The sequence below is a fragment of the Neodiprion fabricii genome, chromosome 2 (genome assembly GCF_021155785.1).
Source record: "Neodiprion fabricii isolate iyNeoFabr1 chromosome 2, iyNeoFabr1.1, whole genome shotgun sequence".
NCBI lineage: Eukaryota > Metazoa > Arthropoda > Insecta > Hymenoptera > Diprionidae > Neodiprion > Neodiprion fabricii.
In genome coordinates this window covers 21,967,560-21,994,849 of record NC_060240.1, presented here as the reverse complement: position 1 = coordinate 21,994,849, position 27,290 = coordinate 21,967,560, and the positions used below count along the sequence as shown (strand labels likewise).

Here is a 27,290-nt window from a genome sequence, read left to right as displayed (position 1 = left end):
TGACCCCAAAAACTTACAATTTATGTAAAAAATTTATTTGTGTAGAGGAGTAACTTTCTCAAAGATGAATTACTCCTTGAATTATCACGATTTCAATGAATTTGTTTCTAACAACAATAATTTCCATTATACCGAAACCTATTAGTATACTATCCGAAGTAGCAGAAAAAAAAAGAAATATGTTGAAAAGTTCTCTAAATATATCAAAAATGGATATAAAATAGGTGGTAAGCATACTTACCACTATGATTCAAAGGGTTAAAGTTATTAGCGATAAGAGTTTGCTCCTTGCGAAAATAGCTAAAAAAAAAATTATATAAATTGGGTGACTATCCGTCTGATCTTTCTTCGTGATCAAACTGCTGGATTAAAAGACCTTGATAAAGTGGTCTTGAACTGTTTTCAATATTGAATCCAGAAAAGTATGAAAATAATTTCTTGAAATGCAAGACATTACTCAGGTAGGTTTAGCTTATCTTAAAAATATGTTTTTTTTTTTCAACCACGTATAGACGTTAGCTTTTGTAAAACTAAAAATCTTTCTAGAAGGATAAAGTTTTCGGTTCATGTGTAGGAAGTACGTCAAAGCCTGTGACTCTTTTCCGGGATCAGATGCAATGTCAGAAAAAAGGGATGAGATCCGAGACATTTTTAATATTCAAAATGGTGGATATTATATGAGCGAACAGGATCAATTTTTATATTTTCAGTACGCCATACTGGATCCGCTATTTAAAATCTTGAAATTTTAACGTTGGAGTCGTTTTTAGCGAACCCAAGATTACAGAGTTCCACTTTTCTAGTCCCCATAATCTTCCCACAATTACATTTATTCTGTAAAAGCAGGCATTTTCAACACTGTTTATTTTTGGCGCTCACGATATTCCCGGAAGCATCATAATCCCTTTTAAAACATGAAGATTGACATTGTACAAGCCCAATTATGTACAAAAAATGACTCTGATATCTCAAAAATTGAATATAAGTCTTAAATAATCGATTTAAAAAGAGTGTCTCAAATAATAGACGCTGTACCGCAAAGGTTTCAATAACGTACAAAAAAGGATAATCATCCCAGTTTGTTTCCGGAGTTTTTCAGAGTAATTTTGTATAGTTCGAGAGTTGGACTGGCTTCATTTTGATTTAAATAATAACATATTTGCTTGTGCAGACCACATAAGGTTGGTTTCAGTCTGCCATTTTGAAGAAAAGGTACAGAAAGTCCTGATGCTGCTAATGCCTAGATTCTAATTGCTCCAACGTAAAAAAAGCTTGAAAATTTTTAGACACGATTTAATCATCTGTACGATTACATCTATAATCCATACGATGGTGTACTTGCAATTGTTTTAAAAATTCGTAGCAGAAACTTGAATAAATTGGATTCCTCACACGGTGTTTGAAGTGGAAACCGTCACATGCTGTGAGGCAACTCTAAGACTTAATCTAAAAAACCCTACATTTCGGGAGGCTTTTCATATCGCAGAAACTAATGTTTGGAAATTTGATACAGTTTGACACGAGATATTCTTGGTTTTCAGGAAGTTTGAATTTTGAATACTCATGTCGGCATTAATGTATAAGTAGGAATGTTACTTGGGTTTGTATATAAACTAATATAAGTTCGAAGAAATCACCAATACAGAGGTATCGATGTCAAATGAATTCACTATGCAAACAGATTTCATATCTTCATATTTGAATGTAATCATCGTTAAATTTGATAACAAGTATAATACAAATATTTAAGATATTTCAAATTTAACAATAGAATACCTATATAAACATATATGAAACGATTTAAAACTTATACTATTTGATATAATTATATAAAATTTATACACTTGTCGAAATTTAAAATTTTCAGTTATCACTGCATGTGGCTCACTATAGACGACTCATGTAACACAATACAAGCTGCAGAAATTTCACCTATATGCTTGAATGTATAGATCTATTTAGTAAATTTATCTATTTACAGTAATAATGTCTAATTTACCCAATACAAAACTATGTTTTTTCATGACAACAGGTAAACGTGAAACTTTTTTTTTGCTCATATTTCAAACTTCCGGGGATCATTTTTGGGCAACAGTTGATGAGATAACAAACACGCAGTCATTTTAACATACTAACGCCATCTCTGCATCAGAATAGTATTATAATTTTGTAACGACTAGATTTGAGACATAAATGACAAAATTATTATAGAAATTTCGTCGAAGTAAAATTACTACCGATCTAGTAATATGAAGTATTCTCAGTAATATCGTTTCTTACGACAGTATTAATCAATTTTTGGAGTTATGTGTGAAGTTTAATAACGCGCTTTGTTGATAATAGTCGAACCAGAATTGAATGATTCAATCGAAAAATGAAGTATCCACAAGTATTTTTCATTATTAGTGCATACTCTAGTACTTCAATACTCCAGTAGTAATTTTCCGTAAGAGCAATATTTGTCGAATATGAAGATGCTAAAATTTGAAACCTACGAAATACAGTGCCAATTTGACTCTAACTCTTTTTACTATCCGTAATCGCTTGCATGGCATGTACTGTAAATTGAGCTCTAATTTTTTAGGCATTCGATGACTAGAGAACTTTACTTACTTAATTTTGAGCAAAAAAAGTTGTATTTTAGTGCTCAAGTACTCTTAAGGTCTTATATAAACCATGAAACATGGATTTTCAGAGGGTTTATACAGCTGAGAAATGTGTTTCAAAATATTTGTTTCTTTCATTTTGGAATTCCTTTCAAAAAACCTGCGTTCCAACGATTTATACAAGATTCTGAAGGAACATGATTGATTTAAAGAATAAAAATGTTACAATCGCAATGTATGCTAATTAGCGCGAATGGCAACGAAGTTGTTTTTTGTTATATTTTCTGAGCAAACCATGAATATTTCCATCAGAAACAGAATATTTCATTTGGAATTGACACTCCCATTCATTTTGTTGGTTCCGTTATAAGTTAGTTCTCCACAATCAATCACCTGATGCAAATAAAATTCCGTTTTCCAAACATAATTCCAAGTTACATGAATACTGTAATTTGTTGATTCGTAGCTTATTCTCAAGCTGTGCTCTGAATCTCCATGTTGACAATAGATACAGAATTGCTTAGCTGCTCAAAGTTTGACTATTTTCACGTGAACACCGTCATATCTACTCAATTAAAACGTGCAAATATCGTTGATTATAAAGCTCTGCAGTGAGCGTGCCAACAACAGCAACGGCATTGTGAAGTGAATTTCCCGAGTCTCTAATAAGTCGGATGACTTGTTCAACATCACCTTTGAGTTCGGCATAATGTTTGTTTGTAACTAAAGCCTCTAACGTTTGCATGGCTTTAATGGCCTCAGTATTTGGCTTTACATCTTGGAAATCAGAGTCACTGGATCTTGACGGTGCAACTCCCGGAGAGTGAGGTGTAAAGCGTACTATTTGGTGCTCCGATTTCGATTCAGGCAGTTGCGCCAAACAGTACACACCGAGTGTTCTGCTTAGAAATTTACATCTGTGGATAAAACGAGCGAATAATTTTTGTGCAATAATTTCACAGCTGGAGAATCCGACAGTCGTTACTAAAAATGAATTTAAACAATATGAAAAATACTTGAATTATCATCTTTATCATTACGTTTCAAACAGTTTTCAGATAATTAATTCTCAGAAGTTTTTCAAATTGTGAAGTCACAAAATAAAGTTTTCAGAGTTCTCCAAAAAAAATTTTGACTTTATCTTCACTACAGGTATAATGTTATAAATTCTCGCAAAGAATCCATTGTTTTCAAACTTTATATTAAATCTCTAGCGAAATTTAAGAGCATGTACCTAAAATACGCACATATATTATCCAAAAACTTATTATGAGTTAAGATTGCAGAGAGAAAATCTTGCGTCTGACTATACAAATTAGATGCAGTAAAGTTTTATTACCTTATAGATAACTGAGATCCTTTTCTCAAGCCGATAGCTCCTAGAATTCCCCAACCTTGTCCCACATCGTCTGCAGTAAGGAGTAAAGCGCGAGCCAAACCTTTCAATGCTCTGGCAGCAATCACTGTGTTTTCACTATACTGACATTGTCTATACGCTAGTTCCAGCGCCTTACCCCACAATAACGGTAACTTTTCCTCTATGAACTCTCTGTAATGAATTTAGTAGCTTCATTGATCTACAAATTAAGTAACAATGGATTTTTCGCTATTCTCTCAGCGAAACAAAGACATTTAGTTATCTGAACCAATACTGAGTTGAAAGTTATATTACAAAGAAGAAGAACAAATCATAGCTTGGAGCAGTGTTCTACTTGTTTCTCAACGATTTGCCAAATACTTCCGTAAAGTTTGAGCTCGACAGTTCAATTTTTTTCTTAACCAAATTAAAAACTTTCAAAGTGGTTGCAGTAGAAATCGATTAGAGAAACTGTTCTTATTGATTATTCTTCACACCAGGCAAGAAATGAGTGGAAACTGATATTTTCACGTTTTTCTAGCGTCCCATCCCCAAGCAATTAACAAGTCATATGGACTAATTATTCAGCTGTATTAAGTAGTTATACTTATTGCATAATAAAAACGTAGTAATGTTGCAAGTAAAATTGGGTTAAAAATTATGGTAACAAGTTACCGTAGGGAGTACAATCCTATAATTATTTGAGAAATGAAAAACTTTATTGATTTTGATTAAAGTTAGAAAAGATAGGTTTGTAATCTCGCCCTCGATATAAATGATTTGATACACGATATACTATAGAACGGGAGTTTATATTGCAATCATCCATATGGCAGGGTTTAAGAAAATACACTTACGTCGGCTTGATGGTAGAAATCCAATCGATCAAATTGACCAGTAACAGCCCTTCCTCTTTGATATTTCTGCAAGAGGGCAGTCTTTTAAGTAAAAGCGCATATAGTGTCAAGATACGACCTTCGGCCACCAAAACTCCCTCGACTGGCGGTTGACGCGGTATTACAGGCTGCAAAACCGTCAGTACCCAACCCCAAGTTGGTAACGCCTCGTCGGCAACTAAATCTAAAAAATGTTCAATCATTCATCTAACCAATGTCATTAAGAGGTTACCGAAATACATTAAAACTTGATTCTAATTTAGCCTAGTACGCAGATACACTCTGACATGGATGTAAATCAAATTCTGGTATCATTTCACAAAAAACAGAATTCATCTAAACATGATAATAATAGTCATATTAACCACTTAAGTACCAAAAATCCCGAATACAATAATTCAATGTTTTCGGTGTCTCAAGTGAATATTTACTTTTGAAAGCATGGGTTTTAGGTATTTTTGAGGTCAAGGAATTCGATTATGATCATAAAAAGTTATGTTTTTCGCGCATACATACAGTTTTGAGCCCCTCAAGTTGACGAATTTTCAATCATTGACCGAAATGGTGTCATTGGACAAACTATCATCTTCTTTCTTTGGGATGAAGTTTTTTTTTTTTTTAATATTAAATAATATTATTTTTGAGTCCAAATACGCAATTTCAAGAATTACCGAGTATTTTTTCTTATATAAGCTATAGTTATACTGTATATTAAATCACATTGACTCGGTAATTCTTGAAATTGCGTATTTGGACTCAAAAGTAGTATTTAGAGTTTCTCGCAAGAAAAATCCATCCCGAAAAAAGCAAATGCTAGTTTTTTCCAGCCATTTCAGAAAATCATCAAATATTGGTCAACTTCGAGGGACCAAAACTGTATGAATAAAAATATTTTAGTGTAGGCTATAATACTCCACCTACAGATTGCGCAATTTTTATTTCGGAGTAACATTGCTCGAAGTAAAAATAAAAAATTACTTCTGTCTAGATAACCCTGCCTAATGTCGATCGCAATCTTATACAGTAATATTTCTCTAAACATCTAGCTGTTTATATTGGGTGTAAATATTTAGAAAATATGAGATAATTGAAAATAAATTACCAGAAAGTTATGAAAAAATTCCGAGAAATACAGGACGTTTTTTCGTCCGAAGAGTGTAATAAAATATTCACGTTGTAATTTGCCGGTCCTATTGCATAATCCCTTTTCGTGGATGTAACTTGTAAAACTGTCGAGTATAGCTACTTTCACGTACTGATTTTGATTTTCATAAATATTCAGTGAAATCTGCACTAAGCGTGATTAAACTACAAGAAATGCAATATTCAACGTTATTTGTTAATAAAATAGTTAACCATTATGCTTGAAGTAAGCATCAAGAGCAGCTTCCATTAGTTCTCCAAGAGCGGATGGCGACGCGACTGCTATCCCTATTACTCGCAGAATACCCATGAGCGTTGGGCTACTGGATGTTCTATTGGAAAGCCACGAGGCCCAGCTGGTGCGCAGTTGCTCGACTAGCGGACCACTTTGATTTATAGAATGGAGCAATTCGGTGACTAACAAACCAGCTTCTGCAGCTTGTTGAGGTTGCGATACGGCTGTGAAGTTAGAAAAGATATTGAAATCCAACATATTCTCAATAGTGACACCATACTTTCTTACGTTGAAGGTACAAAAATATTTACTATTCGTAATAACAGACTCCATGTCATCCAACATCTTGGACAATGCATCGGTAAATGCTTTGGGATCACTCGTCAGAAGTGTCTTGTGACGAGTTGTGCAATTTACCAATAATTTAACTGAAGACCGAACGTACATTTGTCTCTTTTTCAATGTCGTAGGATGAAAATGAGTCACATTGGGATCGTATGCAGCGGCAATTTTCAACAAACTGAAAAATCATAATATTAGCATAAGATAAGCATCTATAATTGAATATATTGGGATATCGGTATTTAGGGAAACAACAATACGAAAAACAAAACAAAAACTGATTGGACAGAGGATGTATTTTAAGTTTCATTTCTTTGAATTAAGTTTAGAAGATCGACTCTTACTTACTTGTTGATAGCTCCATCGATCGAATAAATTTGATTGGAATCGAGGCAAAGTATTACTCTGGGATCACAGCTCATAACATACCAATTAATCACCTGATCATACGCAGCAGCATCTACCAAATGCCAGGCAAACTTTTCTGCAGTCAGAACTATTTGTACAGCTTTTTCATTCTAGAAGATATGCATATACGTTAGTAACAGATAAAGATTAGCTTGGTAAGAACCGTACACTTTGTGCCAAGCATTTTTATGAAAGTAATTATGAACTATGCTTACCTGTCTAACATTTGGTTCATTTGAAAGTTTAACGAGCAGGTTTAGCAAGCATATATGCATTCTGGAAGCGACCGGCAGCGGTTGAACAGATAGTATTTCATTCGCCCAGACTTGCCAATTAACACTAGTGAACACGCTTCCCAGGAACAAGTGACTATCTGGCAAATACTGATCAACGACTTTAACCATCAATTCGATATCCCCTATACCAGGACTGAATCTGTCCCAAGGCAGTGATAGAAAATTGCCGTGAATAACGTTCAAGATATGATCTTTGACCGAGGTATGAGCAAAATTTGTCACATAAAATTGCCATAGAAAACAGAGAATTTTGCTTGATGCAGGCATAGTATCGATGATGAATCTTATACACTCGACAAACATCGCAACAGTTCTGTTTGCATATGGTCCATCAGCTATTATCCATGGCAGTAAAACTGATCTGTCGTCTGTCAATTGCTGAATCCAAGCTGCTGTTGGCTCGCGCAGATGCCTCGTCCAATATGGTATAATCCATGGTGCAAACATGTCCCCCAAAACTGGCCATATCCGCTCGCATACTGGAATAGTAAATAAGAATAAAAGTAATGTATGAGTAGACAGTTGAAAAACTGGGTAAATTTATAGCTTGACAACCGATTATTTAATTCGACTGCGGTTAGTCTCATTTTAAAGCTTTACCAACATACTTTTTTTCCTCGAATGAATTGATAGGAAGCACTGTTATTGAAAATAATGTCACCTATTTGGCTTGGTGACATGTTTTGTAGCGCTCGCGATATCTCAAAAACGATTGGAACGAGTTACTTCAAAGGACCTCGCCGGGGTTACATATGAAATATGTCCCTGAACCGATGTGGTTTTACTATACGCCACATTTTAAAACTACCTCAAAAACCTGGTTCGCCCAAGATTAAAACCTCTATCTATATTATTACGCTGGAAATTCAGAATAACGTGGATTTCCGTTTTGTCGCGATTACTACGCCATTTTTACTTTAAAAGATATGAAAAAAATTGGAGATCTGGCGGATATCGATGTACATACTCGAGAATTTTTTCGAACCAAATTCGAGCTGTGAAAAATCTTTTGAGGTTTAAATTGTCGATCTCTTATTAAGTTTGAAAAGTGACTAGCTTCTTTTTTTTACAGTATGTTCATTGCGTTATTTTTGATTTTCTGTAATTTTTTCAGATTTTTCAGAAAGGTGCGCCATTGTTAAAAAAATCAAAAACTAATTTTTCAATGGTTTTTTGGGGGAAAAGTAACTCAATGTCAACTCAATCATCGGGGGGAGACATTTCCGAAATCTAATGATTTTGGAATTCCTTTCAGAAAATCTGCGTTCCAACGATTTATACAAGATTCTGGAGGAACATGATTGATTTAAAGAATAAAAATGTTGCAATCGCAATGTATACTAATTAGCGCAAACGGCAACGAAATTGTTTTTTGTTATATTTTCTGAGCAAAACATGAATGTTTCCATCAGAAACAGAATATTTCATTTGGAATTGACACTCCCATTCATTTTGTTGGTTCCATTATAAGTTAGTTTATCATTAGATCACGGAAATGTGTCCTCCCGATGATTGAGTTGACATTGAGTTACTTTTCCCCCAAAACACCATTGAAAAATTAGTTTTTGATTTGTTTAACAATGGCGCACCTTTTCGAAAAATCTGAAAAAATTACAGAAAATCAAAAATAACGCAATGAACATACTGTAAAAAAAAGAAGCTAATCACTCTTCAAACTTAATAAGAGATCGACAATTTAAACCTCAAAAAATTTTTCACAGCTCGAATTTGGTTCGAAAAAATTCTCGAGTATGTACATCGATATCCGCCAGATCTCCAATTTTTTTCATATTTTTTAAAGTAAAAATGGCATAGTAATCGCGAAAAAACGGAAATTCACGTTATTCTGAGTTTCCAGCGTAATAATATAGATAGAGGTTTTAAACTTGGGCGATCCAGGTTTTTGAGGTAGCTCTAAAATGTGGCGTATAGTAAATCCACATCGGTTCAGGGACATATTTCATATGCAACCCCGGCTAGGCCCTTTGGAGACAATATTCTTTGGCAGTTTATTTTCTTTGCCACGATTAAATTTTTTTTTCTGCCGTAAACAAAATGTTGATACTATCTTGAAGTTTGCAGTAAATCGTAAATCATAGCTAATGCAAAATATTTCGCCGAGCAAAATGGACGACGTGATTGTCAATGACAATGCTTTGTATTAACTGGTTCTAATAGAGCAAACTGCGTAAATGAAGCTCGACCTCCATATTTTCAAAAAAAAAAAAAACAAACCTCGATTGTCGAACTATGAATTCCTAAGATTCACCCACTTGTTTCAGCTGAATACTCATGTATAACCCCTTAACAAAGCTGGAAACACGACAATATCTATTAATACCATGTTACAATCGATCTGTTAGAATGACTCACATTGATCGGCTAATGTTCCTTTGTCAGAATGAAGAGTCAGCACGACGAGAGCATGTCCAACCATACCAAGAAACGTGGCGATTGGTTCATTGTATACTCGATATTTGGGATACAATCCATATAATCCGTACTGCAATCGTTCTTTCATAAAATGTTTGCTCAGAAGAACAGCGGTATCCTGCATCTAGAATATTTTTGAGAGGACGCAATGCGTACGGTGCAGAAAATTCACAGTCGATAAAGCCCAACTGACAAAGAATAATCACCTCTTGTCGCGAGAGCAATCTCTGTTCCGTAGCATAACGTCGAATTTCATCTCTGACTTTTATCGGTTGTACAGGAGCCTGGGATTTCGATCTTCCACTAAGGGCAGTTAGTAAGTCTCGCCAAACATCCAATGATAGGCTCTGTGACTCGCTGCCTCTTAATATTGCACTTAAAACCTCGCCATAATGCTCAGGAAACTCGTGGAGGAGTACGAGTCGAAGATGATTACGGAAAAGCTGATTGAATTACGAGGAGAGAAAACAGAAATTTTTCATCTTGATATATCTATGTTTTGGTCTATCCACATGCTCGAAATATAAGTGACAAAATGATGTTGAACATTCTAACATGCAACAACCATTACGATGATGATTAAATTTATTAGCAGGAAAATTTTGAAAAATCACCTCGTGTAATATAAGTTTTTCGTCTTCGGGGGTTAATCCAGCATTGCACAGGGCTTTGGACACCAGATCAATGAACGTGGATCTCTCGCTGAGTCTGGGTCGTCTATAATTTAGCCAGCTTCCGACGTCAAACTGCAAGATGTGTTCAAAATACCAACAACTTGTGGTGTTGTTAACAAAATATCGAAGATTTGATAATCAAGCCAATTATTTATTCCACCTTACCTTGGAGAGTAAAACGAAACACAGGTCGGCGTTTGGCCCAGTAGCTAAGTCAACAACAGTTTGATACATAGGCAAGAAAGTTGACGCGCCTCCAGCTACTGGTGTAAAATGGGGCCCCAGTAAGCCTCCTAATCCTGGTCGTTGCATTATCGTTTTCAATAATGGTTGTCCCTGACCTTCCTCTCCGCTGATGAATAACTTGGAAAACAGATATCAATATGAAAATATTCCCTACATAACACCAATAATGATATTTGATTGAGACTTGAGATAGTTTTTAGATTTTCCAGACAACGTTGTGAAGTTTCAAAACTCTAAAAACTGAGATTCAAGTACAATATCTACTTGGATGCAAAGAATTACATCTTTATTTGTTCTAGACTGTAATATCATGAAAATCACATTTATAAAATAAAATAACTTCAGCTTCCTTTTCATCATTATTTTTTCAAATTATCATCTGCATATTACCTGGCCCAATTTTTCTAGATATGTTGTGATAAACTGCTTAGTCGGTGGGCAAAGAGCAGCCTCTTCCGTGTAAAAATCAACCAGATGGTAAAATAATTTGACCCCAGTCTCTTGTACATTGCTTAAAACAGTCGAGTTCTCGCTGGTCCGGCTGATAGTTAATTCATGTTCCAGAAGCCTGTTCGTAATTTATGTCATATTTTAAATCGAATTGGAATTCTGGCCGAGAAACGAGGTAAGCATGTATTAATCTGGCAGATCACAGAGTTATTCGCATGCAAATACTCAGTGTTGTAAAACTAAAATCAATACTACTGTGGTCTGTGATATGGTCCAAATGTTATAAAATCAGGTCAAAGCAGGATGAACGTATGAATCTTACATAATCAGGTAATCAACGAAGACACAGGCTTGAGAAACCTTTGCAGGCGGAGGTTGACTGGCTCGAACCAATAATTGTTCATACTCAGCTCTATTTTGACTAATCATATGGTCGACACCGTCGCTGACTCGAGCTTCTGAAATCTAGACATAATAATTTTTTGAATTGAGCAGGATACATCACAGAAACACGGAAAAAAACTTCGCAGAAAAGTGAGTAATACGAAGGAAAGCTCAATTGGAAATGTAACCTGTTTCAGCAAAAAAAAGAAATGTTCGTCTGTATTCATTAAGGTGGTCCTTCAAAAGGTCGTATTTGAATTTCGACCGGCTCACCTCCCAAATCGGTTCAGATTAATTTGTAAATAATTTTCGAATGTTTTCAGATTTTTATCTCAACTCGACCGTGCTCATAAGGTGGTTTTCCTCATTTAACCCTTTCAGGAGCACAATCAATCCACCAAACGGATTTCGATAAAATTTAGTATAGGGAGGCTTCTTGGGGCGCTGATTACGAATCTAAACTTGAAATTAAATCATTCAAAATGGTGGCTCCGATGTGGCAACATCAAGTGACTTTTGGGATTTTGGTCCACCATATTGGATCTGCTATTTTCAATTTTGTAATTCCAAGTTCAGATTCGTAATCAGCGACCTCAAAAGTCCTTGAGAACTGAATTTTACCCAAAAGCGAGTGACTTTTTGGATTATGGTCCATCATATTAGATCCAACGTCTTAAATTTTTAAATTTTAAGTCCAGATGCGTAGTCAGTGACCCCAGAAACCCCCGTATACCAAATTTTACCCAAGATTTTATCGAAATCCGTTCGACCGATTTAATGTGCTCCTGAAGAGATTAAATAGGCAATTCCACCCTCTTGCCGGCACAGGTTAGAGTTAAGATAAAAATTTGAAAACATAAGGGAATTATTTTTTAATTATTTTATATTCAGTAATCATGTTAAACAATCTGTTGACACACAGGAAAAATATCTGCAGGTTACCTTTATTCTAATAACTGCAGCTCCAGCACAATGAACGATAGGCGGTGTGCCGGATCTAGAACGTCTTTGTCCAGAAGGCGAAGGATCACACAGAGCGTGAAGCGTAACTCGGCTCTCAACGTCTCTGTAGAGTGTTGGAACTAGTTCCAAGAAATTGCAGTCTATCGCTGTATGTTCATCAAGCATGAGATTATATGTCTGGGCATATTCTATTATTGCTTTGAGATGCGGTTTCAACAAGTTCAAAATGCCGTCAGGCTTATACAGACTTTCCTTTGATACGTAAGGCAGAAATGCGTTGTTTTTGCTTAGCGAAGGTGGCGGAATTGGTTGCTCATAAGTGGTTATTCTCCGAAATATCCTCTGCAGAGGATCCAACGGCTCCAAAGGTGTCGTTGGTGTCTGATTTGTCTTTAGCGACTGACTTTCTGGGTTTCTTAGACTACAGGCTTGCCATTCCGCAACTGCCTTCAATTGACTTTTTCTGACAGATTGATAGTCGACATATTCCAACCACGGTTCCTGTTGGTATTCAAACCAGTGAAAAATATTTCATTATCTCAACATGGAAAACAGTTTACGGTTTTTCATTATAAAGCTACTATTATTATTCAATAAATATTCTGATAAAAAAACAAACGATAGAATCCGATGAATGTTGCCGCATATCGCTGCTAAAATTAGTTTCTCTAAAATTTTAGATACAGATCTTTTTTGGAACTGATGGTATAAACAAGAGAAAATATATTTTTCAGTCTGATAAAACTGTGTTTGAGGTAGCAAACTCACCTGATTTCCTTGCAATAACAATGCCAACTTTTGTGACATATACTGCAGCGGTAATGCAGGAAGATACAATCCAGATTCTTGTAATCGTGGTTCTTCAAGCCATAAGCTTAGTGTTTTATAAAACCTGAAATAATTGAATAAGTTTTCAGTAATGATAATATAAGAAATAATTATTCAAGAAACAGTTATTAAGAACTTCCGTTCAAAGATCAAATTTTTATATTTACTTGGCAGCATTGAAATAAAACACTCTTCTTTCCTCAGTTATTGGCGACCCGTTGTCCAAATCACTTTCCCCTTTCACTTGAAAGTATTCGGTTGTATCATGAAGGCGTTTCTTCAGCTTTTTGAAGTAACTTAAGTTGATCATGCCTTCAAAAAATTTCTCACCAACACCGCCTTTGTCCAAAGTGCTAGCAAATAATAAACAAATTCCGTAGATTCGAGGTTTCTATACAATATTGATTGTATCATTTTTGGAGTAAAGTATATTTGTGAACATGGATTATATGTGTACAGAATGAATAAACCTTTATGAATCGTGACTCCAGTTCGGATGGAGGGTAAAAGCGGAATAGAATCTAAAAACTATCTGCTTGCAAGCTTTGGAAAAACGATATTTTGCTGCTACTTGGATTGTGATAATTTTTCAACATAAAATGAAAAATGATGAACAATGAATGTAGGCTAACCCAGTAACTGTAGGAACTCTGGCTAAAAACAAGGTGAAGAAGTTTTGCCACAGAAGCGCCAAGAGTGGGTGGTCCATAGGAGTATCTAGCGCTTGATGGGACCATCGATATATAGCCAAACCGCTTGCTCCAAATGGTTGTATTTTCACAGTGGCACAGGCTTTCTGAAAAGGTATCAGAGAAGAAATTGTTATAACTATCCATATCTTATTCATAAAACATAAAAATTTCGATTAATTACACTGGTCTGCAAAAAAAAAATTTTTTTTTTCCCCATTGTTTTCATGCATGATAACATCATATTTGGTGCTCTAAACACGGAATTTAACATGCAAATGAATACAGCACATAGATTTCAAATACAATGTTCATTTCATTATAAAGTGATATTATCAAAGTAACAACAATTAAAAATAAGTGAAAGAAGACTGCGGTCTAAGTTTTACAGCGAAAAATGCTAATTTTACAGTCACAAGTTATAAAAATATCAGTATATTCATCTTATTATGGTAATATAAATAAAGTTATTTTGTAGTTTTTTTTTCTTTTCATCGTTTCCATCGAAGTTTCTCGGCGAATCGACCAACAAAAATCAGCAAGCTTTGCTGCTGACTATTTTCCCCCTTTCTCTTACGACTAGCTCAAACCTATTTCGTATGTATATACGTTGTTTATAATGCTAACGCATAAAACGAATTAAAAAAAAAATCTAAATTTATGATAGTTTGGAAAAAAAATTCATATCGAAAAATTGAGACGTGATAGAAAACATCAGCCATTGGGAACAGATTCAGAGCATCAAAATCTTCATATTTATGACCTAGTTTTTTGAAGGAGGATTTTGTTGCAGACCAGTGTTATCGTTAACCCTTTCACTCATACATTTTTCCTTACAGGCGATTTACTCTAAATTTTTCATAAATGGGCTTTTGCGATCACTGATTACGAATCAGAACTCGAGATTTGAAAATTCGAAATGGCAGATCTAATATGGCAAATAAACAAAAACAAGAAAAACTGTAGAAAAAATTCTGTAAAATTTTCTGGTATGTATTAAGTTTGTGTACAAAGTGGCACTGGGACTTTCATGGTGGATTAGCAGAAAATGTTTTTTTCGTGAAAAAGTACGAATTTTAACCATTTGTTGACATGTGCTATTTATTCAATAAATATATAAATAACTTTTATATTTTTGTTTTAGACGTAGAAATGTTGGACCATGTGGAACCAAAAAAGTAAATTAATAAATAAAAATCTGCATTAAAAAAAAGGGCGGGACGTTGAGCGTACAAGCGCAAATTGAACGGTTAAAAAGGCATTTTCAATTTGAAAAATTAATTTCTATGACGACGTGTATAACGTTAAGTGTATAATACCTTAAGAGCAGTGTCTACAGATGTTTTCCCCTGCATGGCTAATTCCCGTAGTACTTCGTGCCAGAGGCCAGTTTTTCTCTCTCTGTCTTCTTGTTCCGTTGTAAGAATTCGGTGAGCCAACCACACAGATTGTACAGGTCCTCCGAGAAGACTGGGTAATGTGGAGGAACCTGTAGCCCAACTCAGGAATGATCCGAATGAGCCTGAATTCTTTCCTGATGCCAAGTTCTGTCAAGACGAGGAAAATATTATACTCAATCAAGAGTCAATACAATAGCCCATTCACGTGAAATACAAAACATGACATGCTACAAGTATTGCATCAATCATACCTCACGTGAAATTATAATTACCATAAAGAAAAAAATTATATTCTAATGTCAAACAACTGCATTACGAAAAATTTAAGCACTGCATTCTGATAGCATAAATGAAATTCCAACAAAACGTATTACACTATAGATAGGCACAGATTCCATACAGTTAGAGTGAGTACTTCCAACAAAATCTATAAGCATACCCGATATACTAATCATAGCGGTGGAAAATGCATGATATGTGAAATTTTCTATTGCATCTTCATTTTTCCAAGTGAAAATAATTATTGGAAGCAAAAAGTAGGTAAAGACTGGGGGTAACAAATAATGATAATGGTGATAATAATAATAACATGACTTCAAAAGTTATTGTTCCAGTTGTTCATTGATCGAATGATAAAGACGCCGGCTTATTAAGATTTCAAATTAATCTGTGTAATAATTTAAAACTAAACAAAAGAAACCTTTGAATTTAGGAATGACCGAGAATAATCGATTATTCACTCCGGATTAATCGGGTATGATCGATTATTTTTCAAATTCGATTAATCAATGCATTGATTATTTTTAGCTTAGTGCCCATTGCTATTTGAAACACTATCATTGGTGAAAGAGTTATCATTTTTCAAGCAAAATGTTACACACATTTAATGATAATTCAATACTGATTTCAACCGATCAACTTCAAATGAAACTGCACATGAATAATACAAACACATCATTGATCAAGATTATCGAATGATTAAATGCGTTCGTAGAAACAATGAAGATCCACAGCTATATTTATAGAAATTTCATTAGTGCTACAACAAGCAGAACAAAAATTATTTCAGTTTATCGCTAGCTGATCGTTAAACCAGATTTCGTAGCCCATTTTGCAAAAGTAAATCGTAAGTAAGCAAGAATGAAGCGTTGCAAAAAAAAATTCTCGAGTACTAAGCACTTACCTCTGCGCCTCCCTCAATGGCTAGCTAGTGACAAAAGAGGCCGATTGAGATAAAAAGGCATGTTTGATGTTAGGTAATTTGCATACTTGTAAGAATATTGCGATTTAAACAACAATTTCAGTGATAAACTTACTGCGAAAAAATTGTGGAAGATGGTCTCAGTCTCTGCTCTGGCATTCAAATGAAAATATGCAGCTCTAATAACTATATCCATCAAATACATGACACTCTGATCTCGGTTCCAATCTGGTATCAATGCTAGCACTCTCAGCCAGAGGTAAACAAGTACTTGAGGACTTTCCAAACAATACCTGCGTATAAAGAAATATTATCATCATCATGCATCATGTACAGTAAACTGTGTTATTTTCTACAAGCTTTCCTATTATCATTTTTGCGCGATTTCTATGGTTTTGTTAATGCACCAAAAACGTTATATTGAGTTTTTAGGTATATTTTGATATTTGAATTTCTCAGATTTGCACCCTTGGATAACTTTTATATCAGTTTCAATTAAGTAACAAAAGTGCGAGGTGAAATCGATGAGTACCTGCGATAATCTTCCAATTGGGTTTGTATCATGTTAGCAAATAGCTTCAGTACCGGACCAGGAAAATCCGAGACAATCAAGTTCTTGGCCATCTTCATGTACGTTCTGTCCGCAGTAATTAAAGATGTGACCAGATTTGAAAACTTTTCAGTTTTGATCAATGAGTCGATACATTCAAGAAATAATGGAACTATATGATGAAGCGAAATGAGAACTTGTTCATATTTGTAGTAACACTGTAGTATTTGTAGCTGGTTAAATCCTTTCAATAAAATCAATGGAATAGAATGACCCCAGGTTGTCATTAGCACAGCCACATAACAAGCAATTGGTTGTTTTTCTCTGACACCAATCGCGAGAATCTCCAGTGACGGATCAGCGTCAATATCCGGAACTTGAGCTAGGTAAGTACTTGGATTTGATATTGTATGCCGGGCTGTACTCTCCGACCTATCGAGCTGATGTAATCTCAATTTTGTAATCATTTCCCATGCCCATAAGGAAAAGGCATGTTCACTACTCTGCGGTCTGACCATAGATGATACCTGAAAAAGATATTTGCATCATATGTCTGTAATAATCATCCCTTTACTTTGGACGAGTACTGAAATTCAAACAGATACACACTTGCTTGACACCTTCGGCCAGAAGGGAAGCTGTTTGTGCAGGAGTATCTGGAACGTACTTCATTGTAAGTTCAACTACAAGAAGTGCTACACGACGGTGTAAATGAATTCCAAGGCATAATTGGCCTTTGCTGTAACAGTATATACTTATTAGCACTTACTACGTAACCCTAAACTGCTGGCTGCAGTTGTTTTTAGAATGTAATAAGTGTAGTTGGTAAATACAGACGTTGCATTTCAAAAAGATCATTAGGGTTTCGAAAATACCAGCTTTGAAAACCAGTAAAGAAAGAAAATTAAGGACACGAAGATATAAGCATCAATAAAAATGTTGAAAATTTAACCCATATTCGCGAAACAATGAAATCCTTACATTACATAATTATTAACACAATTTGCAGAACCAATGTTTAAGCTTTTACATCACGCTTGCTTGGTATTCTTTAACTAACATGGAACAATATTCTAAGACACTAAACGAAGTGCAACTACCAGTATTCATATTGAACTAACATGAGTGACGTATTCAAAGTATCGCCACATTCTTATAAAAGCTAAAAATAAGAATTTTTACAATGCAACCGCATTATCTGCACTAACTATATTAACTATAAATACATTTCGAAATATTTAAGATGTATACCTATCAAGTCCCCAGTTGAGGTGAGAAAGTATCAAACGAGCAAGATGATTTTCAGTAGAATTTAAGGGATGCTGATGCAACCAGCAGGACAGAATAGTAAAATCCTCTTCTTCGGGAATCCATCTTCCAATTCGTAGTTCCATGAAGAGATATAAACTGAGCTGGAGATAAACCTCATGAATTCTTCATTACGATTCAATAATCACACCAACAATGTTACAGATATACTTGCTATGATAATTAATAAAAATGAATACAATAAAACTCACCTTTCCGATCAAAACGAAATTGTCTTTCAATTTTTTCAGAAGATCGGAAAGAAGCGAAGGATACTTGCTTGTCAAATTTGACAGCAACGACCGAGCATCTTTTGAACACGATTCTTGAGTTTTTTCACTGAGGAATCCAATCTACAATACAGTAAAATATACGATAAGTTATACAATTTTGCTTGCATACATTAGGTTTCTAAAGAGTAGAGAAAATTCTAATCGTTGGCTGCTTACTTGAAATAAATCGATAGTAGCAACTTGAACAAACTGATAATCGTCATCATGTCTCGCCATAGCCATATTGGCAAAAGTTGTAAGCAAAAAATAGGATTCGTCCCCTGGCATTTCGCAGAGCTTCTCCTCGAATTGTTTTCTAAGTTTTGGTGAATTTAATTCGGCTTCCCATTCTATGAAAAATTGTAAAAATACATTTTCGTATTTAAATAACTGTTCAGTGCACAGTGAGATTCCCGTTAGATGAATCGGTAAGGATAGCACCGCAACAAATTCCTCAGGGATGAGAATTCATATAATATAATCATATAATCTCATATAATCTCTATTTTAAAAAATCTTCTTTGTTATACTCTACGATAAAAAATCAAATATTTGATGATAATATGATATGTATGTATGTCGCTGCAAACGAAAACAAAAACTTAGAATATCTATATCTTTAATCGGTATAATAAAATAATTGAATATGAATAATAAATTTCGGTTTCCAAACTTTTTCCACTGTCATAGATATTTTTGAATTGGATTTACACTCTAGAGTGAAAACAAACGTCGTATTATTATTAAAACATTAGTTTTTTTCTACACGAATTTTCATTCGCTGCACACCTGAGTAAAGTCGATTCTGATCCGCTAAACCAAGAGGAGGGAGGGAGAATCGACTTTACTCGAATGTACACTTGATTCGCTACTTGTATTTACCGTTTTCACTCATTTTTGTAGATGGTGAAATAGCAGCAGCCGAGTCAGTGATGTGTAACATGTAAAAAATATACCATAATGTCGCAGAGGATACAATGTGGTAAGGAATTGCAGCCAGGTATTGCCATGCACCCAGTCTCCGTGATGAAAATATGCATTGACTTGCTTTTAGAAAGAAACTGTCATACTCTGTTTGCAGTCTACTGAGCATTGACTGGTCAGCCACCTACAGTTATAAAGTATTTCTTGAAACGTGTTTGTAAGTTATTTTATCCACAGTAACATAGAAAAGTTCTTGTAGTCTAATTTGAGATTCAAGGTTTTTGTTTCAGACAAAGTTTAACTTTTTGAAGCATACATTTTTCCTTGCAGTCAAATTTTTTGAAACTGAGTATATAAGGGTTCTCAAGGTAGCTGATTTAAAAAATGGAGGCAGATCGGAGAAATTTTCAAAATTCAAAATTGCGGATCTAATATGAGCGAGTACGGTCATTTTTTATATTTTCAGTTCACCATATTGGATCAGCAGTTTTGAATTGTTTATTTTGACATGGGATTCGTTTTCAGCAACCCCGAAAACCTTTGTAGTAACAAATTCAAAGCAAAGCGGATGAATTTTTTATTTTAAGTTTGCCATATTGGATCCGCCGTTTTCAATTTTGAAGTTTTTACGTTGGTTTTTAGCAACCCCGAAAATCTAAGATTACCGAGTACCACTTTTCTAGACCCGATAACCTTCCCACAATTACAATTATTCTGTAAGAATAAGCATTCTCAACACTTTGTTTATTTATAGCGATCACTATATTCACGGAATCATCATAATCCCTTTTAATACATCAACATTGACATCTTAGAAGTTCAATTAAGCCAAAAAAATCACAGCATGTCTCAAAAATTGATTGTAAATCGTGAATAACCGATTAAAAAAATGTGTCTCATATATGAGATACAGTGCCACAGAGGGTTAAAATTAGACCAAGACCCAACATGATGTGTGTCGACTAAACGTAAACAAAGCACTACCCATAAAACTTAAGAAAAGAGAAAAAAAAACCTGTCAATGAAATCTCCAGCAATGTCATTAGCACCAATGATATTGACCACTAATCAAAAGAGACCCCTATGTAATGAAAATGAATCTGAGCAATGGAGCCCGCAAAATCCTTATGGACATTGGGTCTCGGTCAAATTGGCTGGATTTTCAGTATGTTATAGTATATATTCTGCTGATCAAAAGTTCTCATGGACACAAAGCCCAAAAATCAGTATTTTCCAAGATATAGGCTTAGGAGGAAGGGTGTATGGATTTTTTAATATATCTGGATTAAGAGATTTTTAAGAATTACAAAGCTTCAAAGGGGACTCGAAATCAAATATATCACTCAAAAACTGCACAGTCGATTCGCAGAAACTCCGCAGACGCATTAAAAATAGGACAAGTCAATTATTGCAAGAGTCGGAGGGTCTCGTTCTTCACGCGAAATCTGACGTTGCACCTCCTTCCGGTACACCAGCAAGTTTGTGGATGGAATCAATCATAGCATCCTGCCTATATTTGAGAATTAATCATGCAGTTTTTTGAGTGATTTGTTTGATTTGAGGTCCCTTGAAGCTTTATAATTCATGAAAATGACGAGATCCATAGATATCAAAAAATGGACACCTTTGTTCCCAAGCCTATATCACGGTAACTACTGATTTTTGGGACTTGTGTCCATGAGAACTTTTGATTGGGGAATATGCATTATGAAATATTAAAAAATCCAGCTAATTCGACCTGGAACCAATTTCCATAAAGATTCTGCGGGGTCCTTTCAATGAAACCAGCTGGAGATATGGATTACAATGAAAGAAAAAGTTTGATAATTAGAACGTTCCGAATGATTGAACTCTAGTGTTTTTAACCTTATTCCAAGGTTTTCGAACTCATTTTACTTACTAACCAAGTCTCCACAAATAGCTTGGAAAACATTCAAGAAATTTTACATGTTGATATAGTTTTAATAAGAAAATATAATTCTTCATGAACATCTGTTCTACCGTACTCACAAATTTATTTTTATCCACTCTAGACAAAAATGTGTATAAAATTTTTGACGAGCAATCGCTAACGATCTTTATAGTGAACATAATAAGCCCAAAAACATTACAATCGAATCAAAAACACCAAATTTTAATCATTCAAAGCATTTTCTTGTAGAACTGTTTTTGAAGAGATTATAACGTCAACTTTTCTTACTCAAACTCGCTCAGATTTATTTCTGTTATATAGTGGGGATGTTGTTTCAATCCTAATCACTATAATTAGTGCAAATAACTGGAGATTCTTTCTATGGATTTTTCTATTTTCCCAACTTTTGATTTAGATTGCAGGTCCCATTCATCCTTGATTTTTGTTTTCATACATTACTGTGGACATTGCAACGTTGTTATCTAAATTGTATTTCATAGATTTCAAGCCTTCCGCCTTACCTGAGTTCTATCAAATGCCTCCCATTGATCACTAGCATATTGCACCATATCTCGAATGAGAGCGCTCAATCTCTTAGCAAGTTGTCTGTATCTTGGAGAATCGTAGGTTTTCAAGCCTTGCCTGAGCAGTCTGACCAGTATCGAGGAAAAGGCAAAAATCCGCAGCATATGGTGCTCAGTGACAAGACTTTTTTCTTGACTGTAATTATTGCCCTCCTGATTGATGAATAGAATCAGTTTGAAAAGCTTGTCAAAAGGAATCTGATGAAGCATAGCAATCAAGTCACTTTCCCCAAGGTTTGCTCCGACATTTCTAATATCTTCATCTTCTTCCCCTTCTTCATCCAACATTACCCACACAGTATCAGCTGCAGTACTTCCTGCATCCTGGAGAGATATTTGAACCTGGAAAATATGACATAGTGCAATATAAAAATCGGTAATCATAATCAAAAAATCATCATTGAGGGGGTATATACGAGTAGACGGCTAAAAACTGACCGAATGTTGGGTTTTCATTTCTCAACAGCCAATTATTCAATTTGATTGAAGTTAGTTTTATTTCAAAGTATATAGACTGAGCTTTATTTACTTTTTTTCCAGCATGAATAAATTTAAAGCTGGAAATTTGAGCAGTTATTAATTTATCCCGGGTATCGTAAAACTATCACCAAATGAAATGGTCGACATTATTGTCAATAACAATGCTTTCTGATAATTGATTGTGTTGGAAAAAAAAATTTAATAGAACATCGATCTACATACTTTTGAATGAAACAAACCCCAATCGAGTTGAGTAATTAGTTGTGGGTATTTAAATTCTTAAAAATGACCTACTTTTTATCCTTCTACTTGTACGTATCTCCTTAATTAGCATCGGCTTTTGTTCCATTGAAATAATACGTAAACTGACAAAATTTATCATCCTTTGATGACTTTGCACAACAAATGGTAATAACAATACTAAATGGAATGAAAAACCGAAATTACTTGGAAAATTGATATTCTTGGAAGTTTTCTCTCAGAAATGCTCGGATGATAATATTGCGTCAATTTTTATAATTCAGTGAATATACATAATCATCAATATAATAATTGTTAAAGCCATTACCTTCTCCAAAAATTTGTCCCGTTCCTTAACTGGCAACATAATAGTAGCAATCACAGTAACAATGTGCTCGATATGTGGATCGTTCAGGGGTGAAGTACTCTGCCCCGCAGGATAGTATTGGACAGGTGTTTGAACAAATCCAATTGCCCAATTAGAAATGCCGCCAGGGCATCTCAATATATGGTTCAATAAAAATAAGTGGTCCTGCCAAGTAGCAACCCTCAAAAGAACAGCTACTAAGCGGGACAGCCAGTCTCGCGTATCAGATATAAATTTCGTGTCTTTTAAAACTCTGCGTTGAAAGTTAAATAATATTCCAATGCATGTCCTGAGCTCGCACATTTGAGGTATTATGCGTGATGGTATTTGGCCTTGCTTGAGGCTCACTGACGCATTATGGGGAAGATTTCCAAAATCCTTACACAAGGTGCACACTCTTTGAATATAGTTCTCTAATTGCAGCCTGAGTAGTTCAGCCTCGTAGCAATGCAGGGCTTGAGTATTGTGCAGTAAGTCTTTGATGCTTGACAAATTTCGAGACAAAGCAGCTAATGTTTGCTGATTAAAATGAGCAACAAGATACTCGTGAGTTGCGCTAACTGGATTTCCATCTTGACATTCACCAGATTCCGTAATGGAAGCTTTGTCCAAGCACCATAACTGTTTTTGCGTTTCTTTACAATCCGTTTTCAAGGTATTGAGTTCCTGACAATTGACTATCAGGTGATTTCTGACACGTAAATAACTGACAAGCAGTTCGTGGAGGCGATGCTGCTGTCTAATAGCAGAGCTTCGTAACTGAGTATCGACAAATTCTGCAACAAATGTTTCAGCCAAGGCCAACTCTTTATTGTTGTAAAGTGCCGCCAACTGTAAGTCTGTGAATGGTTTAATCTCTTTCAAGGCAGTTGTTCCTTCTTCATGTGTTTCTGTAGAGGCTTTTTCAATGTTTTTGACATCTTTCTTCTCTGATCCAATCTCTATTACGCCAGATGTTGAAGCATTGGATTCAGCCGGAAGTACTTGTATCACCGAGTCCATAATTGGAGCAGTTGGCGATACATCCAGGAGCTGCATTTCAGAGACAACAGAATTTAATTCTTCAACTTGTTGCTCTTCATCATTTTCCAATGGTGCCGATGCAATCGTTACATCTCGATCAAGTGCATGCACCGAATTGGCAACTACAGATGGAATTGGTATATCTCCATCAACTGTATCCACTGGATCGATAACTATGGATTCCTAGAATAAGTAAAAAAGCATATCAATAAGCTGAGATGGGAGAGGCCAAAACACGCCATGTTAATCTGTACTGGTTTGAAGCATTTCTATTTTGTTTATAAGTAATATCTTATATCCTATCAGTAAAAGTCCAGGTTCTCAATAAGTTTATCAAATTTTACAATGTTTTGCTACGAAGAGCATTAGCGATCAGTGATAGCATTGAAGTCTCTTACCTGAGCAGCTGACGTGTACTGCTCCGTTACAGTATCCAACTCAATAGTTCTTGAACACGAATTTACACCCTCATAAATCTCAGTATCGATAGCAGCTGCGTGCAGTTCACTTTCCATATCTTCGACTCCTTCGACACGAGGATAATTTGTTGGGGATTCCCCAAGTAGACATTCAAATTCTTCCAGGGTCGGGGCATCCGGGACGACAGTTTGCAAATTGGGAATACGATTTCGCTCTTTCTTCCGCTTCTGAAAATCATTTACCGTGAACTGCACAGGAATAATTAATAATTATGTTAAAAACTGTGCTAACAGCTGTATTCCATTACCAGTGATATTGCAATGTTACAACAAACCAAATAAAAAATATTGCCAAATATTACAAGGAATAACATTTGCTTTCAGTACCAAGAATAGAAAATTGTCTTGAAATAGAAAAATTAAGTGGCATACACGTGATTGTAAAGAAAATCAGATCGATTTGGATAATTGGATTAATATTTAAACTTTTTTCAACTATCTTAGATATAATATTGAATTGCTTCCATCAGTGTCAAGGTTTTGTTGACTGACATATTAAGAGTAACAGATGTTCCTAACTGGAGACAATGACCAAGCGGTCCATACAAAGTGGACTCTTAAATGTAAGATCGAAGTACGATAACATAACACATAATTGCAAAAGAGAATCGATCATCCAAAACTTTGGAATTAGCCTGCAGGAGTAGCTATTTCAAAGTGATTATACTTAGCTTTACTAAACCACAACTCATGGTTTGTTGCCTTTCTGGCGGCTTCGAGTTGCCTAATGCAAATTTTTTTTCTAATCTCGTTAAACAGTAACTTTAGTAGGGCCATAATAGTGTGGTTGAACACAGTACAAACAATGTTTGAACAACGAAGGGTGTAAGTGACATCTGACACCGAAGTTATCAAAGACGATTGTTGCTATCAACATTTCTATGGTACATTCAGATCGAGAAACAGTAGATAGAGAATGCGATTAATCATCGCGTCACAAGTGAAAATGGCAATATTAAACGTGCAACGGCTAACCTACCTGCCGAGATTTTTGCCGTTCCATTGTCGCCATGATGATAATATACACCTGGATCCTGTAGCAGATGGACGGGGACGTTCGCTTCGATCCCAGAGAATACACAGGTCACCCAGTAATTCGTTGTCAACGTTCCGAGATGACGACAATCGTTACATGCTGCACTTTAACGCTGTGACAACAGGCTCAGGCGAAAACTTCAGCTCGCTTAATACGATGAACATAATGGCACTGATTCTCTTGGTATGTTGACATGTTGATGTGACGTTCAGCGAAGCAAATCAGCTGTGAGCGCGCGATCAACAATTGAAAACTTCCTCAAGTCGTGCAGTGAGTCGTCGTCCAGGTCTATCAATTAAGTAGTCAGCGCAAAACCGAACTGTCTACGACGCGGTATTTACCCTGATCCCTCAATCCGAACTATTCCCTCTTCTTACCACGCAACTATTATCCGCGTAACGCATTTACTTATTGCTTGTTTGCCTCCGTCACGGTCGATTCACAATTGCGGTCCGTCGTCATTCGCATTGGCTAGGTTAAGAGTAAACGATATAGTCATTTGTTTTGCGTTGTACACTAACGCATCCACATGTATGTTACATCGCACATAAGGGTGAATTTCGCGGCCTAAATTCTAATTTTTGAGAATTAGTTGGTAGAGGAATTGTATCCCGGTAACTCTTGCTATCATTTTAGTTATCGCGAAATGCTGCTGGGTTGTTGCCGAGCGTCAATAATAATCATCGAGCTGAAACGAAATTGCAAGTGTATCAAAACGATCCATGTTGATTTTGCACCAGCTTGCAAATTCCCCTATCATGCATACAGAGATGAGTAGGTAGTAGGGAGATCTCCAGCCCTCGACTTTTCGTGATACCAGCTAGGTTGGAGCGTCGACGTGACACCTAGGCGGCCATGCACCGAAGGTGACCCACAATCGTGTGCCAGGCATGAAGTTAGGCGCGTCGCAGAGTGTATGTAGATATACTCGGTCGATCGAGCAAGTGGTTGCCAATCGCATCCTTGTCCCCGCTCGCATAGATGTTTCCAGGAATGCAAGAATTGGGATTTTTTTTGTTTCAATTATGAATGTCAACGAATAAAAGTATCTCCAGATTTGATAAATTTTGGATTCAATTAGCAGAAGCTGAACCAAAATAATTAACCATTCCCAGCCCGAATACTTTTTTTTTATTTTTAATAAATATTATTTTTTTATTGATATGAAAATATGTAACGCCTGGTGTTCTCGAATATTTGTACACGCAGTCTATGGAAAAATATACGAAGCCAGCTCGATAAGATTTGTGCAAAATGTGCAATGGGCAAGTGGTTGGGGGAAATTTTTTTCTCTCGAACTGAATCTTCCAGAGAACCATCAGCGAATTCCAAGCAAGCTCCATAAACATACCGAGCAAACGCGCAATCATGGACGTAGCTGTAGTGTGGCTGAGTGAATACCACATGAGGGTGGAGTGATGCGGGACACGGGTTCGTTCGCAGTTCAATCTTTTTTTTTTCTTTTAAATTCAATTCCGTTTTTTTTTTTGTATTTTCGGAGAGAAAAAACAAATGAAAGAAAGAAAATTTCGAAAGCCGGTCGATTTTTTCCTTCTTTCCGTTT

At 35.5% G+C, this 27,290-nt stretch overlaps 1 protein-coding gene across 5 annotated transcripts; it reads right to left on the bottom strand.

Moving 5' to 3' along the window:
- Positions 1-324: 324 nt before the first annotated feature.
- On the bottom strand, positions 325-26,412 carry LOC124175479 (ectopic P granules protein 5 homolog). 5 transcript variants are annotated; one of them, XM_046555784.1, is made up of 30 exons: positions 25,670-26,402; positions 24,610-24,879; positions 23,150-24,394; positions 22,039-22,443; positions 19,564-19,789; positions 18,859-19,031; positions 18,622-18,762; positions 18,353-18,513; positions 17,711-17,840; positions 17,084-17,628; positions 16,667-16,844; positions 16,534-16,557; positions 15,270-15,497; positions 13,894-14,057; positions 13,429-13,614; positions 13,202-13,325; positions 12,413-12,934; positions 11,409-11,551; positions 11,027-11,204; positions 10,556-10,753; positions 10,331-10,462; positions 9,923-10,159; positions 9,657-9,840; positions 7,203-7,762; positions 6,928-7,097; positions 6,549-6,757; positions 6,216-6,461; positions 4,821-5,043; positions 3,946-4,155; positions 325-3,523 (listed from the first exon to the last, which is right to left on the bottom strand). In XM_046555784.1, the coding sequence occupies exons 1-30, from the start codon at positions 25,700-25,702 to the stop codon at positions 3,172-3,174; spliced, it is 7,797 nt and encodes a 2,598-aa protein (XP_046411740.1). In that variant the 5' UTR covers positions 25,703-26,402; the 3' UTR covers positions 325-3,171. The 5 variants fall into 5 exon arrangements, with proteins under 5 accessions (XP_046411740.1, XP_046411741.1, XP_046411742.1 ...); XM_046555785.1 differs by having other exon boundaries at positions 24,610-24,858; XM_046555786.1 differs by lacking the exon at positions 16,534-16,557.
- Between the last annotated feature and the right edge of the window lie 878 nt (positions 26,413-27,290).